Below are 14,584 nucleotides of genomic sequence, written 5' to 3'. Positions count from 1 at the left end.
CTGTCAGGTAGTGTAGTGATAGGACAAGGGGTAATGGCTTTAAACCAAAGAAGGGGTAGATTTAAATTAGATATTAGGAAGAAATTCTTTACTCTGAGGGTGGTAAGGCACTGGAGCAGGTTGCCCAGAGAAGTTGCGGATGCCCCATCCTGGGAAGTGTTCAAGGCCACATTGGATACAGGTTTGAGCAACCTGGTCTAGTGGAAGGTGTCCATGGCAAGGGGGTTAGAATTAAATGATATTTAAGGTACCTTCCAACCCAAACCATTCTGTGATTAAATGATGAGGAACTGAAGCTCCAAGTGATGGTGGTGTTGTTACTCATGGTGACACTGACGTCTGCTGATATTTAGGGGGGAAAAAAACAACCATGTAGACAGCCTGTTGTGACTATTAGAATTCCAGTTTTGTTGATGCAAAGAGACACTGAAGTGCCTATGAAGATTCTAAGTGGGATCTCAATACTACTTCAGGGCCTTAACTCAGGAAGGAGTAGTGTTTTGTGATGTAAGTTTTGGGTTTCTGTATAAAGTAGGTCCATTGTAGGAGCCAAAACAGCAGTCTCGCATAAAGTTTTTCCAATTACTTAAATATTTTTTTAGCAAGTAAGGTATTTTTCCTGATTTTACTTTTTTTTTTTTTAACTGAAAGGGAAGGAAGGCTGGCAGAAACAGCCAGCAATTTAATTCCTCAGTTCCTTGTGCTTGCTCTGAGAAATGTGTTTCTTTAATTCTAGGTTATTCTCAAGAAAAAAAAAGCCTCGATCAAGAATGCAGTAATCAAGCAACCAGAGCTGTACTTCAGTATTCCAGCAAAAGGGAACAACTACAGGAACACAAAACAGAATTCATCTGGAGAATGTACAGTTCAAGAATAATGTAGTTAAGACAGCCATATAGAGGGTACTTTCATTATAAGGCTTTTCAGAACATGGCAGTCACAGGTACATACTACTTCTGTGACTCTATGCCTAATGAGAACAGCACGGTAAGTAAACACTATGAGACAGAGAAGTCCAGGGCTTCCAAATAATTCTGTTTGTTCTAATCTTGCACTCCTTACTCTTACAAATTGGCCAGTTGGCTTTCTCTAGTCAGTGAAAGTTTTGGTTTAAGGCGATCAAGATTGGCTGCTCTGGGGGACAAAATCTTTCTCTACAGTTATCTCCAGAAATAAACTACATCATTTCAGAATTTTGCCACAGACATCAAACTCACACGTTGCGCTTCATAGCCACTTTGTAATTTATATTGTAGAGCTGTTTTAACCTAACTTCCTGTTTATAATTTTCAATTTTCCCTCTGAAAATAGCAATTTACTATATTTATAAAGTATTCCATTTGTAGAAGCAATTAGCTTTTTACTCTTGGTGTTTCCATATATTTTATTATGCATCAACAGAGTGAGAAAGTTTTAGGTCAATTTTAATTTTATTAGTAGTAAAGTTAGGGAATCCTAGAACTGTATTTTTAAATGTAGGCATTGCTTGTATCTATTATAGCTACTATTCAGAAATCTATAACTGGATATATTATATATTTATTCCATAAAATATATATTGTCTGAATGTACCTGTTAGAGAAGTAGGGTCTTTGCTTAGCATGTATTGCAAATGTAGTAAGCTAATGTTAGCAAAAGACCAAGCTTTGTTTGGCAGATATTCCTGTGATAGCATAATCTAAGCTTTTTTTTTGTATTATTTAATTTATTTTCCAGTCTAATGTTAATATATTTTAGAGAGGAGGAAGTGTAACTTGTTTCTTTTAAAACCCTCACGTTACTGTTTAAATCAATTTGAAGTTAATAGTTCTGACTTTTTTTTTTTTTTTTTACAAACCAAATTGGAATGCACAAACAAAACACATAATTAAGTTCTTAAGTTTACATGTCTGCTTTTCCAAAGAAAATAGTCAAAGCTGGAAGGCTTTAAATGTCATCTTTAAATGTCATCTACTTTCAAGAAATTAAGAAAGTGGAATCCCCATATTCTAATAAATGATCATTTAAAGCATGCCTTCTGTGCTACATTAGGAAACGCTTGGGGGAGAAAAAGAGCTTAGGGCAGAGCCCTACAGCCCTTGCATATTGAAAACTCTAGCTGATGTTAGTGAACGTTTAGCAGTGCAAGGAAAGTAGAAATAGTCTGAACCAGTGTTCTGGTTCTGAACTTGGAAAAAAGTCAGCAACGGATATTATTTTGAAGGATCTACTCTCAGAGGGAGGCAAAGCAAAGCAGGGGTAATGGGCAGTATCATATGTATGTTAAAAAACAGATGGAAGCTGGCCACCAGTCTTGACAGTGTTTTATTAGTATAAGTAGCAATTGAAAAGAAATTACTGTATTTTTAAAGCCAGACATCATGAATACATGCAGAAAAAGCTCATTTTATACAGAAAAGTAATTCTATCCAGTGGCTGTTGGTGACAATATCAATTAAGACAGTGGAGCTTGAGCACTACCAGAATTAAAGATGAAATATATTGTATTGTGCTCTGCCCAGTGTCTTTTTATACTTAATAAAATTGTATGTACCTATTTTAAAGCTGTTTTCTCAAACAGACACTGCTGTTAATATTGACAGTATATAACTTGTTTTTATGACTACATAAAACTGTTCTGTATCTCATCAGTATGATTTGAGTTACACTGATATTTGTGCATTTTCAGAGACCAAATATTATTCAGATTTAGTCAGCCCACTGTACTGCATTTTTCCAGACTGCCTCTCCACCTCCTCCCCTCCTCTTCCTCAAAAAATTTAGGTTTGATGGAGTGGAATGTGCTGATTAATAAATTTCAATAATAGAATGTCATTCATATAGAGAAGCATATCAAATTCATTTTCATATATTATTATTCAATAAATTATTTATGCACACTAATATTAACACTCCAGTCTTTGCCAGCATTTAAAAATAAGATGCAAGACAAATACAAGTAAAATATAACCATTAACAAATGTGAAGTAGAAGCAGGGAGAAAAAACTCCTTAAGGGTTACTTTTCATGCCCCCTACTGATCAATAAAACATATAGCTACTTCATCACAGAGTAATCTGTGTCTCCTAAAACTATCATTGCATTTTGTTATAAACAGTCTTTCTGTTTGTGATTTCAATGCCTTCGGTACTGATGCAGTAAGGCATTTACACACAGGCACTGCAAAGGCCCTAAAAGTAGTGCAGAAAGGACAACATTTACCACATGCAGGTCTGCAGGTACTTGTGCATCACATTTTAACTGACTGGTCTCCTGACATTTGCTGTTTCACTACACGGAGTTTACTGTTTCACTACACAGACTGACATTCCTTCGGGCAACTTAGTGACTTTTATTGCTCACATTTACCCTTGGGGCTCCCTCATGTGCTTCCCTGCACTGGCAGCAAATCAAACTAGGAGATCCAAGAAGTCTTTTCCATCTCCTTACTACAGTAACCAAAAGGGTGTTGCGATTTTTACGAGCTGCTGCATTATGTTCACCTATGCCAAAGATTCAGATGTAAAAACTGATAATAATAGACATTCAGGGTCGGTGTCATTTACTTACGGAAGTTGATGGATCTGCTGTTCTAGCCATAGTTTTTCTATTTGTGCCATTTGATCTGACTGGCAGTTTATAGGAGATTTAATGATTTTATATCCCTTGACAAAGTGAAAAGCTCACCACGTTGCATTTTCCTCTTCTCCTTCTACAGTGACAAATCATAGATGAAAGGTCAATGAACGCACATGAGTGGAAGCAATGACATAAAAATCTGTCTGCAGTTCCTTGGCGAATAATACTGCAGACCTCTTAGTCTTATGTGTTGTACCTTTTGTATGTATTTGTCACAGCCAATGTGACAAATCTGACCTTTGGGAACTCTTGCAGCAGGCACAAAAATATATGCCACATTTGCTGGATAAGAACCTGTTTATTCAGCTACTGATTTTAGAGATTTTAGAGTTCTATATGAAATCTAAGATCTTATGAGTAAACAAGGTTTCTAGAATAAAAAGTGCCATATAAGAAGAAGGTTATTTTTGCCTGTGCTTGAAATAATGCAGAATTTTAAGCATAATTACAGTAGTAAAAATAGTTATTGTGTGCATACAAGATGTATTTCATTACAAGATGAGAGACTGTTTCAGAAAGTAGCAACTATGTTAAAAAGTATGAGATTTAAAGAAAAAAAAAAGGACCAAGCAATCTTCTAATGCAGAATCGTGTCTAGAAGAGCTAAGGGAATCTGTGCATATATAAGCAGAGGATTATCAGCTAGAAGTAGTACTGTCTCTGCATAAGCATTAGTAAAACCATTTCTGTGTCTAGCGTTAAAGAAAACAAAATTACAGGTTTCAAAAGCAGAGAGCATTCTGGAATGGTTTGCAAGAATGTGCTGCATGCTACAATACATGTCTTGTGAAAAATGCAACCCATTACGCTTAACCAGGAGAAGGTCGAGACGAATTAGGGACGCGTTCAGACAGTCTTGCCAGCAGGCCCAAGCTCACCCTGCTTCTCCACGAAGGAAATGTAATCTTGTGCTCTGAACCAGCAAAAAGATTTAGATATATGCTTGATGGATTAATTGCCTCTACCTTCAGCTGTCTAAAAGCAAGCTGTGGAGCTTAAGCTGACTGTTTCTGTGGTCAGTGGAGAGTTAGAGGCATCCCTAGAATGTGATTCATTCCACCTGTCTCTGACATCTATCTTAAAACAGGATAATGTGCCCTGAGAAAGGGCTTACAAGCAGATCCCCTGACTGAACAGAGAGCCTAAATGACTAACTAGGTTGGAGTAAGCAGTGTCTTTTGTTTTCTTTGCTGCTCTGCTCATGCACAGCTTCATGTAATAAATAAATAAATAAGCAAGCAAGCTGCCTGTGTTGAATTCCCTAGTCTAAAATTTCTACCCATGTAGCTGAGATGACTAATATGCCTTACACGTGATCTGATTTGCAGGCAGATTCCTGTTGATGCAGTTGTCTGTTCTGAAACGTTCAGAAATGTTTCATGTAATTCCCAACATAACAATATGCAATAATTCTAAGAGAAATTTGAGAGCTCAGGGCTATCCTTAGCAATTGTTCTGGTCTGTGTTATATCCAGCAGCAGACTACACCAAAATCCAGTCTTTGAGTGTTAATAACAGAAGTCTATACTGCCACCAGTAGCACTGGGCTAGTATTTTATAATAGCTCCAGTCCAGAATATGAACAATTGCTTTTGATTTTTGGTTACAGACAGAGGTGCACAAAAATCAAATCCATCAATCACAGGAATTTGTGATACCAAAATTCATAGCAAAGCATAACCATTTTTGAAATTTAGAAACCTGCAGCAATTCAGGGTAAATTAAAAAGGCGACAAAAGGAAAGATGTCTATAAGGAGCAGCCAAAATAGTAATAATAAAAAAAAACCCACAAAACTATAGGAATTTAATCTCCCATCTGCTTTAATTTATTTTCTTACAGTTAGTTTCATTATTATCAGCTCATCTGACTAAAAGGGAAGCGTATGGTTCAGCAATTGCACTTTTGTCTAAACTATAAAGAGCTGAGTAGATGAGTAAAGAGTAGATGAATACCTCTTCCCTTCCTTCCTCCTTTCTTTCTCTGAGACTTGCATAAGGCTGGGTTCTGTCTGCAAGAAAGTAACACCCGAACACATCCCAGTACTACAGAAAGTTTCTTCATTAGTCAAATTACAGTTCACAGAACCCCCGAGTGGCTGAGGCTGGCAGGGCCTCTGGGGCCCACCAGGCCCAAGCCCTGCCCAAGCAGGGCCACCCAGGGCAGGCCACCCAGGGCCATGTCCTGGAGGCTTTTGAGGGTCTCCAAGGAGGAGACCCCACAGGCTCTCTGGGCAGCCTGTGCCAGTGCTCCGTCACCCGCACAGAAAAGACGTGCTGCCTGGTGTTGAGGAAAAAGGAACCTCCTGTGTTCCATTTTGTGCCCATTGCCTCTTGGCCTGGCACTGGGCACCACTGATAAGAGTCTGGCTCTGTCCTTTTTGCACCCTCCCCTCAGGTATTTATACACATTGACAAGATCCCCTGTGAGACTCCTCCAGGCTAAAGAGTCCCAGCTCTCTCATCCTCTCCTCATAGGAGAAATGCTCCAGTCCCTTTGTTACCTTGGTGGCCCTCTGCTGGACTCTCTCCAGTATGTCCAAGTCTCTCTTGTGCTGGGGGACCCAGAACTGGGCACAGCACTCCAGGTGTGGCCTCACCAGTGCTGAGCAGAAGAGAAGGATCACCTTTCCTGACCTGCTGCTGATACTTTGTCTACTGTAGCCACTGTTAGCAGCTCCTCCACACCTGCATTTCTCAATAAGTTTCAACAAAGTGGATGTGTTTTATAGATCTTCAGGCTCCTGATTATTTCAAGGAAACTCTGTGTTAAGCTTGAAGATATAGGTCTTTCACCGCCTTTTCGTTTTGGCAGACCAACTATTGCACTTGTAATAATCCAGCTGGGAGACTAGGATTTGTTTTTAAACTGATCCAAGTAAAAACTTTATCCCAGGAGTCACTTCTCGAATATTTCTGTCACGATGAAAGAATTGAAAAAGACAAACACAAAGTGTAACTTTCAAATTACTGAGAGCAGCCAGTGCAATGCCACAGAAAGGGGGTCATATTTATGACTTTTCTCACATTCATTAAATCTTCTCCAGTAATACTTTTTTTTCTCTATATAAGTAAATTACTTTTCATTGTTGGGAGGACAATCCAATTGTCTAGTAGCAGGTTTTGGTAGGAATAAGGCAAGAGGTCTAGCCAAAAAAAAAAAAGGAACAGTGTGGGAAGAGCCCCACACTGTATAGTAAGGTAGCTGTGGACAATTTAGTGCTAAGGGTGAGTGCACCTCAAATCAGAGTATCTCTTAGAAAAACTTCTCCTACTGTTTTTCTTTCTCATATCCCAAATCTACTCCTAATTCCCCCAGTTTTGTCACCTAAATTTCCTCTGACTAGCCCCTCACTATCACTGTGCTATTACAACTCTACCACTGCAGAAATCCCCTTTCCTTCCTTCACATGAGTTTTCTTTCAGCTGAGCACTGACACTTGTCCACATACCATCTCCTGCACGTACAATCTCCTCAGCCAGCTGCAGCATTGAGACTTAGCCAGGTCCACCTCTTGGAGCACTCTTTTACAGGAAGGGGATCTGAGCATCAATTAACTCAGACTAACAGGTGGGTGCTGGTAACTTCCTATGTAGCATTATTTCTCTCTACTGTTTCGTTTTGCACCAAATACTGCAGTATAATTAATTCGATGCCAGACATGTTACATTTGATTGCTCTGTATGCACAGCAAACTCGAAATTCTGTTGTATGGACAAATCTAGCTATCATTACACATATTTGACTACACGTAGAATTGTGAATTGGCTATCACAACTACTCCATTTCCCTTGGACAGTGGCACCCTACAGCTCCGAGATGAATAAATACACCAAGGGAGACGCCTAGTGTTTAACCATGTGCATAGCATCTTTGGCTATCCCTACCACTGCTAGAGTTGGCTTTCTGATAGCGTTAAAAATGCAGATGTGCACGAACGTATGTGATGCTTATTCAGAACACTTCCACACATTTCATAGTGAATGGACAGTTCAAAAAAGGCTCCATTTACCATTATACCAATGAGCAAACCCTCTGTGCCCTCCAAATGGTGAATAGCGGTAGGATAGCAGCAATATTCTTACCTGGGAAAGAATTCTCTGGTAATATAAAAATTGCTCAGTATGATCAGTGGGCTGTGCACAGTCAAGGTCTGATCATACCTCACCAGCTGCTCCTCAATTCATACTTGTACTGATGAGCAATACCGCAAAGGACTGCTAGGCAAGTGATTGCCCTACTAGAAGTAAAGGAAACATTAAGCACGAGTCTTTGTGCCTTGCTGAAGGGAGCCACGTGAACCAGGTGTGGTTGCAGTTTGATGCAAGCAAGGACTTTCACACTGCAGCAGCTGCTCTGCTTTCAGGGGGAAAGTTGCCAAAAACAGGCATCAAAGTGGGTTTCCCTGTAGCTGTGATTTTCTCAGTGATGCTCGCGGTCTCTACCACTGCCTGGCACTGCCTTACTTAGAGTGACACCCAGACAGTCACAGATCATTAGATCTAGCTGCTGTATCTACTAGCTGTAGAGACATTTTTTTTCTCCATTTCTGGAGAGTCTATATATGTGTATATATATATATATTTTTTTTTTTTTCCTGCCCCAGACTCTTACGAAGGTTTTGATATTGAGCTTATTGTGTTCAGCTAATTTTTTTTTTCCTTAAGTAGGAATGACAAGCTAGGAGCTAGAATTTGGTTCCTCACACAATGGTTCGTCTTCTCAGGCAGCTGCCTCTCTGGAATACCTGGGAGAAGACAATATTCAGGAAATGCCAGCTTGACAAATAGAGGAAGCCTTAGATAACTGGAAGCAGTATAAAAAAAAAAAAGAAAAAAAAAAAAGACATCCCCCAGGATGATAACTCATTCTTACCTTCTGCAAGCTCCAGTGGTAAAGTCCAAGCACCAACAACCTTCACATTTGCTCCATGAAATAAAAGGTGCAAAGGCAGCACACAGGAGGCAAGGGTCAAATCTTCTGTTAGAAAAAACACTCTGATAAGGGCTACAGTCCTGGACAAAGAGGGGTAAAATGAGAGCTATGCTTATCCTGGAACTGAACCAATGTGACTACGTAACAGTTGGACAAATTTAAAGCCCAAGACTAAGTCTAAGTAAGGCCAAACCCAAATTCTGACAAAACACAATTTGTTTGCTTGCAAGCTTCAAATAATAATCTCCTGACATCTATAAACAGGTCTTCCTTGAGGCTGGTACAGTTTCTTCTCCATGTGCCCTGCAAAGTCTAGGATGATTAGCTTACATCTGAATAGAGCAAGGAGATGAGAAATGTCATTGGCTCTAATGCAAGGCCAAGTGACTTTCATGAGATGCTGAAGAGTTTCCAACCAGATTCTTTGCTGAATTAAGGAACCTTTAGCAGCTATCTGCATAACAATGAGTACACCTCAGAGGCATGGTTTTGAAGCACTCATTTTGCTGTTAGTAAATTTTGTAGCTCACTCAGCTTATTATTCAGCTACTCAAGAGTAATACTGATCTGTCTTACTATGGAGAGTAGTGCAATCAACACAAACTTGCTCTGCAAGCGAGGAGTCAAAGATGACAATCCTCAAAGCTGGAGAAACAAGGAAAAAAGAACACTTCCAAATGTGAAGCTAGATGAAGAGTTGTCAGATTTCTTTGACTGTAACGGTAACTATTGAAGTGGCTGAAGTGACTCAGAAGTCGGTCAGAGCACCTGACTTTTTGTTTTCAGAGGCCAGTGTCAGTGAAGGTGATATTCATCACAGCTAACATTAGCTGTCTGAAATTGAGGTTTCTGGTCTAATCCAAGTGTAAACCTCTGCAGTTAATGGAGAGACAATTATCTCCAAAGGGTGATTCATCTCATCTGTGTAAAGGTTACTGATGCAATATAATACTTTTCTTTTTTTTCAGTGAAGACACTAGAAGAATTTTCTAATCATCCTCTTTCACCCCTCTCCCCTCTGTAATGCCAGGCTTTATTCCCAACCCAGCTTTGCAGGTTTCTGCTAGGTCCATTGAAGCAGCATAAAAATTTTCACATTCCCCATAGGAAGCACCACGGTTTCTTCTTTCCTTTGTAAGAATGTACTATTCCCAACTGCTCACTGAAGAAAATAAATTGGTTTATTACATCTCCCCCACCTCAGAATAAAGTTGTTTATGGGAAATGACTATTTTTCTTTATTCACTACAAAGGAAACCTAGATGAATAGGCCAGATAAGAAGCCTACATTTTAAATGCTGCATAATGCAACGATCTAGCTGACAAATAGCACAAAAATGCTTATTGCCAAAGCAGTAACTGCCAGGGATTAGAGCACAGAAGCCAAGCAAACTGATAGACTGCGTGAAGCCAATGGGCAATAACTAAGACAAAGAACTATGTCTGCACATTTTTTGTAACACAGAGATGTTATTGAATCAACAACTGCTATGGATATAATTCTAGGAAATAGCATGCTACCTGGCCATAAAAACATCCAGTGATAGGTCTTCCATTGGTTTCAAGAGAACAGAACATAAAGAGAGAAAGAGGGAGCACACAGGGTGCAACCAGAGGGCTGGGGAGCCCTGTAATCCACCTCTGAAGAGCAAATGATGGGGCAAGCATTGCACTGAGGTCCCCCCATAGCTCTCTTCCAGCTTCCAGCAACTTGGAGATTCCTCAGAAGCTTCTTGAACCAAAAATTGGTGTCACTATATTTGGGAGCCCTTGATGAATTTCTCTTTCGTTAATTTTTCTAGAGTTTTTTTGAAGCCAGTTCTTTTCAGTGTCCACCGGTCCTGCAGCAGAGTTTCACAGTATGTTCAGAACAGAAGGGAATTGCTCATTAAGTGTAAAAAGCTTGAACTTACTATTTTTTTTTTTTAATAATTAATTAATTTGGTGCCCTCTGGTTGTCCTACTGGAGCAGACATTGAACAATCATTCCCTCTATACCTTCCTGTGCCATTCATGAGACTTTATCTTTTATCTAGGGCTTTTGATGTAGAACCACATTTTCCTTGAGTTATCACTCTTCTGATGTTAGAAAAATGGTAAGAATTAAAAATTAAACAAAAGTTCTAGGTTACTCTGCAAGCTACCTTGCTTGTAGTAGAGTAAGCCATTTGGGAATCTTTGATCACATTTTGTTGCCTCTCCATGAATCTTTTCCCATTCTGCTACATAAGTTTTCAGATGGGATTACCGGAGGTGCCTGTGCAGTCGGACGGCACTCTGGGATTTGCATAATAGCATAATGATATTTTCTGACTCTTCATTATCTCCTGCTTTGTAATACATAAAATCGAATTTGCCTTTCTGACCACTCTGAGAATAGAGCTGAATTTTGCACAAAACCATTTATTACAACTCTCAGATCTCTTCCCCAAGTGGTAGATGGTAAAACAACCCACGATTTTATGTGTGAAGTTAGGGGTGTTTTTTCCCTGTGTGCCTCATTTTCCGTTTATCAAAATCGACTTCCGTCTGCCATTTTAACACATAGTCACTGAGTCCTGTGAAATCTTTCTGCAATTCATACAGCCAGGCCTTATTTTTACTATCCTGATTTATTAACATCAATAAACATTGTTTCTTTGCCAGTCCAGATCACTTGTGAATATGTTATACAGTGCAGGTTCCTGCAGGGCTTCACTAGCGAAGCTTCCAGAGGCACTGAGGCTTGGCCGAAGATCTGAACACCCCAGGAGATGTGCAGGACACTGAACTCCTCCTGCTTCTGTGTGGGGAGTATGGCTGGTACCTCCCAGCTTGGTTACTCCTATCTTGCTCTGCTTCAAGTGGGAGGCTACAAAAAAAAAAAAGTGGGAATCTACAATTCAGAGTCATACAATCGCAGAATGGCTCGGGTTGGAAGGGACCTAAAAGACCACCTAGTTCCAACCCCCCTGCCATGGGCAGGGATGCCACCAACTAGACCAGGTTACCCTTGTCCAACCTGGTCTTCAACACCTCCAGGGAGGTGTCCTTCTCCTCAGGTCTTATTCCTAAATAAGATTTGAATTGCTTAATGTCAAATTAACTCTGCTTTTGAAGAAGCTGGCAAAATACCTCCTTTGCTCACTTATTGGGCAGAACAATTTTTGCCCCCTCCTCTGGCAGCCCCTGCTGCTGTGCTCCTGCTCCTTCTTCAGAGGCCCCTGTGTGTCACTGGGCTACCTGGCAGTTTCCCAAGCAACATGGAAAGGAAGATTTGTTAAAACAAAGGCAATCTCTGTAGTAAACAAAATAGCTGTCTGCATTTTACACGTTTTGCTTTGTGTAATGGGCATTTCCCTCTGTTATTTGCGAAGCAGCAACACAACACAAACACAACAAGCATTGCTTAGTCTTACAGACCGAAATCAGAGACATATGGCCAAAAGAAATAAGAACATCTTTCATTAAAACTTCAGCAAAACAAATGTTTTTATTGCCAAAAATACTCGATTTACTTCAACCACTTGTGTGGTGCCTTCCAGCAGTTGCTTGAAGAAGAACCGAAAGGAATGATGAAAAACAGCAACCACCACAAGCAGCGTGAGACCACAGCACACTGTCACCAACGTGTTGCTGCACCCGGTGTCTCTCAGGGCTGCATGTGCCTTTGTTCCTTGTCACCATGTCACCTGGGAGCCTGGGAGCACCCTTGCTGTCATGTCCAAATCCCCTGGCAGGTGTCCCCTTGGGAGCCACCAAAGCAGCGCTGCCCCCAGGGTGCTCTACATGCTGCGCACTCATACCCACCTATGGCATGTGCACATGTGCTGCCCAGTACTGCTGCAGCGTCAGCCTCCTCCTTTCTGTCCCATAGACTCACCCCAATGCCACCACAACAGGCAGAGGGCACTGCCTGCTCTCCAGGACACCTGCAGTCACCATACGTTGTATTTTTAAGCTGAGGAGTTTGTGATGTTTCTAAGAAAATCACAGGTGAGCAGGGTTTGTGCCTGGAGAACCATTTGTTCACAAAATGGCAACCCAATGTTGTATGTTGCAACTAAATCCTGAAATCCTCTAAAGACATCTCTGTCTGAAATCCACTACCTGGATGGTGGAAGCACCACCTGCCTCTCGCTAAAAGAAAGCACTCCAGAAACCAACTTCCTACAGAAGACAATATCCATAGCTAGGCAGAATAAATTAATTTTATGACAGCTCACAGCAGATGGCACATAGCACCATAAATTATTCTGCTGAAAGTTTACCAGCATAAAACCAGATACAATAGCAAATTATCACAGAAACCCTTCATGTACGGATTTTAAGATACTCTAAAAAAGGTAGCAAAATTACACTTATGCAACCAGCATATGACTAACTGTGCTTTTTAGCACTTTTAAAGTGCTCTTATTTATTAGGTACTGATTATCTCTTAAAGCTACAATCACAGACCAAATCTTCATTACAATGATCAGCACAAAAAATAGAAGAAATGATTGCCATCTATAGCCCAAATACACAACCACACACCTGGATGTATAATGCAAGCTTCACCAGGGAGTGCATGCCAATAGAAGCTGACGATGATACCTTATTGAACTGAGGTCTTACAGATTTTCAAAGACATTAAACTGTCTGTAAGTAGAGGCAAGATCCAAGGACTAGATCCCTACAGGAGCTAGGAAAATCCTTCCTTTGAACAATCTAAGGCCCCAAATCAGATTTTTCAGAATAACGATCCAGCTGCTGACAACCCTGAGGGTACCAGCATTTACCAGTATCCCAGTTTCCACGGGGACACTCCTGGAAGCCTGCTCTCCTGACAGCACACTGTCTCATCTCAGCATTGCTGCACTCTCCCTGGTGACCCTGAATCCCAACCACAGAAGCCCCCACATCACCCACCTCCCCAGAAGAAGCAAATGGCCACTTCAGCCCATGTTCATATCCACTTTGTGTGGCCCTTTTACCCCTTGGGTGACAGCGTCGCTTGCAAAGTGTGGTGTGATTTACCCTGTCCTACTATTACACAGCCCAGGAAAAGGTTGGTTGGCTAAAACAGCTCCTGTTTAGGCAATTCTATTGTGGACAACTGCTCTATCTATTACAAAGATGATTATTTAATAGCCTGGCATGAAATCAGTAAATGTAAGGTGCATGGGAAAAGACAATTTATGGAAGTTTGGGTGCAAAGTCAAGTTGTGGATGACAATATCGGGAGAACTGACCACAGATTTACCAAGGCAATGATTGAAATTGCAAATATGAATTCTTAAATTGGTCAATTACAGTTCAATGGGCCGCAGCAAGCCAGATGGTTAGAACAATCTGGAGATGGGATTGGACACCAAATGCCCTTTAATTCGCCATTCAAAAAAAAATCTGTGACTTTCTTTATTTCCCTGAAAAGTGTCCCTTATTAACTGTTTTCCTTTTTGTAGTATATATATATAGTAGTATAATATAGTATATATGTAATATAGTATAGTATAGTATATATGTAGTATATAAAAATATAATATAAATAAATATAATAAATAATATATAAATATAATAATAAATATAAATAAATAACTTAATAGTCAACCCCCCAGATGACAGGAATATTTGAAAGAACAACCACCAACAGCAAAAATCTCACCAACCCTGGCTGTTTAGATTTATATATATATATATATATATAATATATAAAATATATAATATATATAACACATATATTATAAATATATAAATATAAATAAATATTTATATATTTATATATAATATATATTATATGTGATAAATATATATATTTATATATACAATATATAAATATAATATATATATATTATATATATATATATAAATCTAAACAGCCAGGGTTGGTGAGATTTTTGTTGTTGGTGGTTGTTCTTTCAAATACTCCTGTCATCTGGGGGGCTGACTATTAAGTTATTTGTAGATACTGACATTTCCTAGTGAGAATGGATCCTTGTAATGAACTTGGTTCTGCCCTTCTTTACTCCAGTGTAATTCCTAATACTTGCAGAACAAAGTCCTGGAAAATG

At 39.7% G+C, this 14,584-nt stretch overlaps 1 protein-coding gene across 2 annotated transcripts in view; it reads left to right on the top strand.

Moving 5' to 3' along the window:
- LIN7A (lin-7 homolog A, crumbs cell polarity complex component) overlaps positions 1–3,044 on the top strand; it is a 49,573-nt gene extending 46,529 nt beyond the window's left edge. For both annotated transcript variants that reach the window (XM_080557691.1, XM_080557692.1), the window contains exon 6: positions 737–3,044. In XM_080557691.1, coding sequence (XP_080413817.1) covers positions 737–779 — 43 coding nt within the window. In that variant the 3' untranslated portion in view covers positions 780–3,044. The remainder of the gene's footprint in view (positions 1–736) is intronic.
- The last annotated feature ends 11,540 nt before the right edge of the window (positions 3,045–14,584 follow it).

This window comes from Anser brachyrhynchus (genome assembly GCF_964034855.1).
Source record: "Anser brachyrhynchus genome assembly, chromosome: 1".
In the NCBI taxonomy this organism is placed as follows: domain Eukaryota; kingdom Metazoa; phylum Chordata; class Aves; order Anseriformes; family Anatidae; genus Anser; species Anser brachyrhynchus.
The sequence above is the reverse complement of the archived record's forward strand: the minus strand, read 5'-3'. Positions and strand labels throughout refer to the sequence as shown.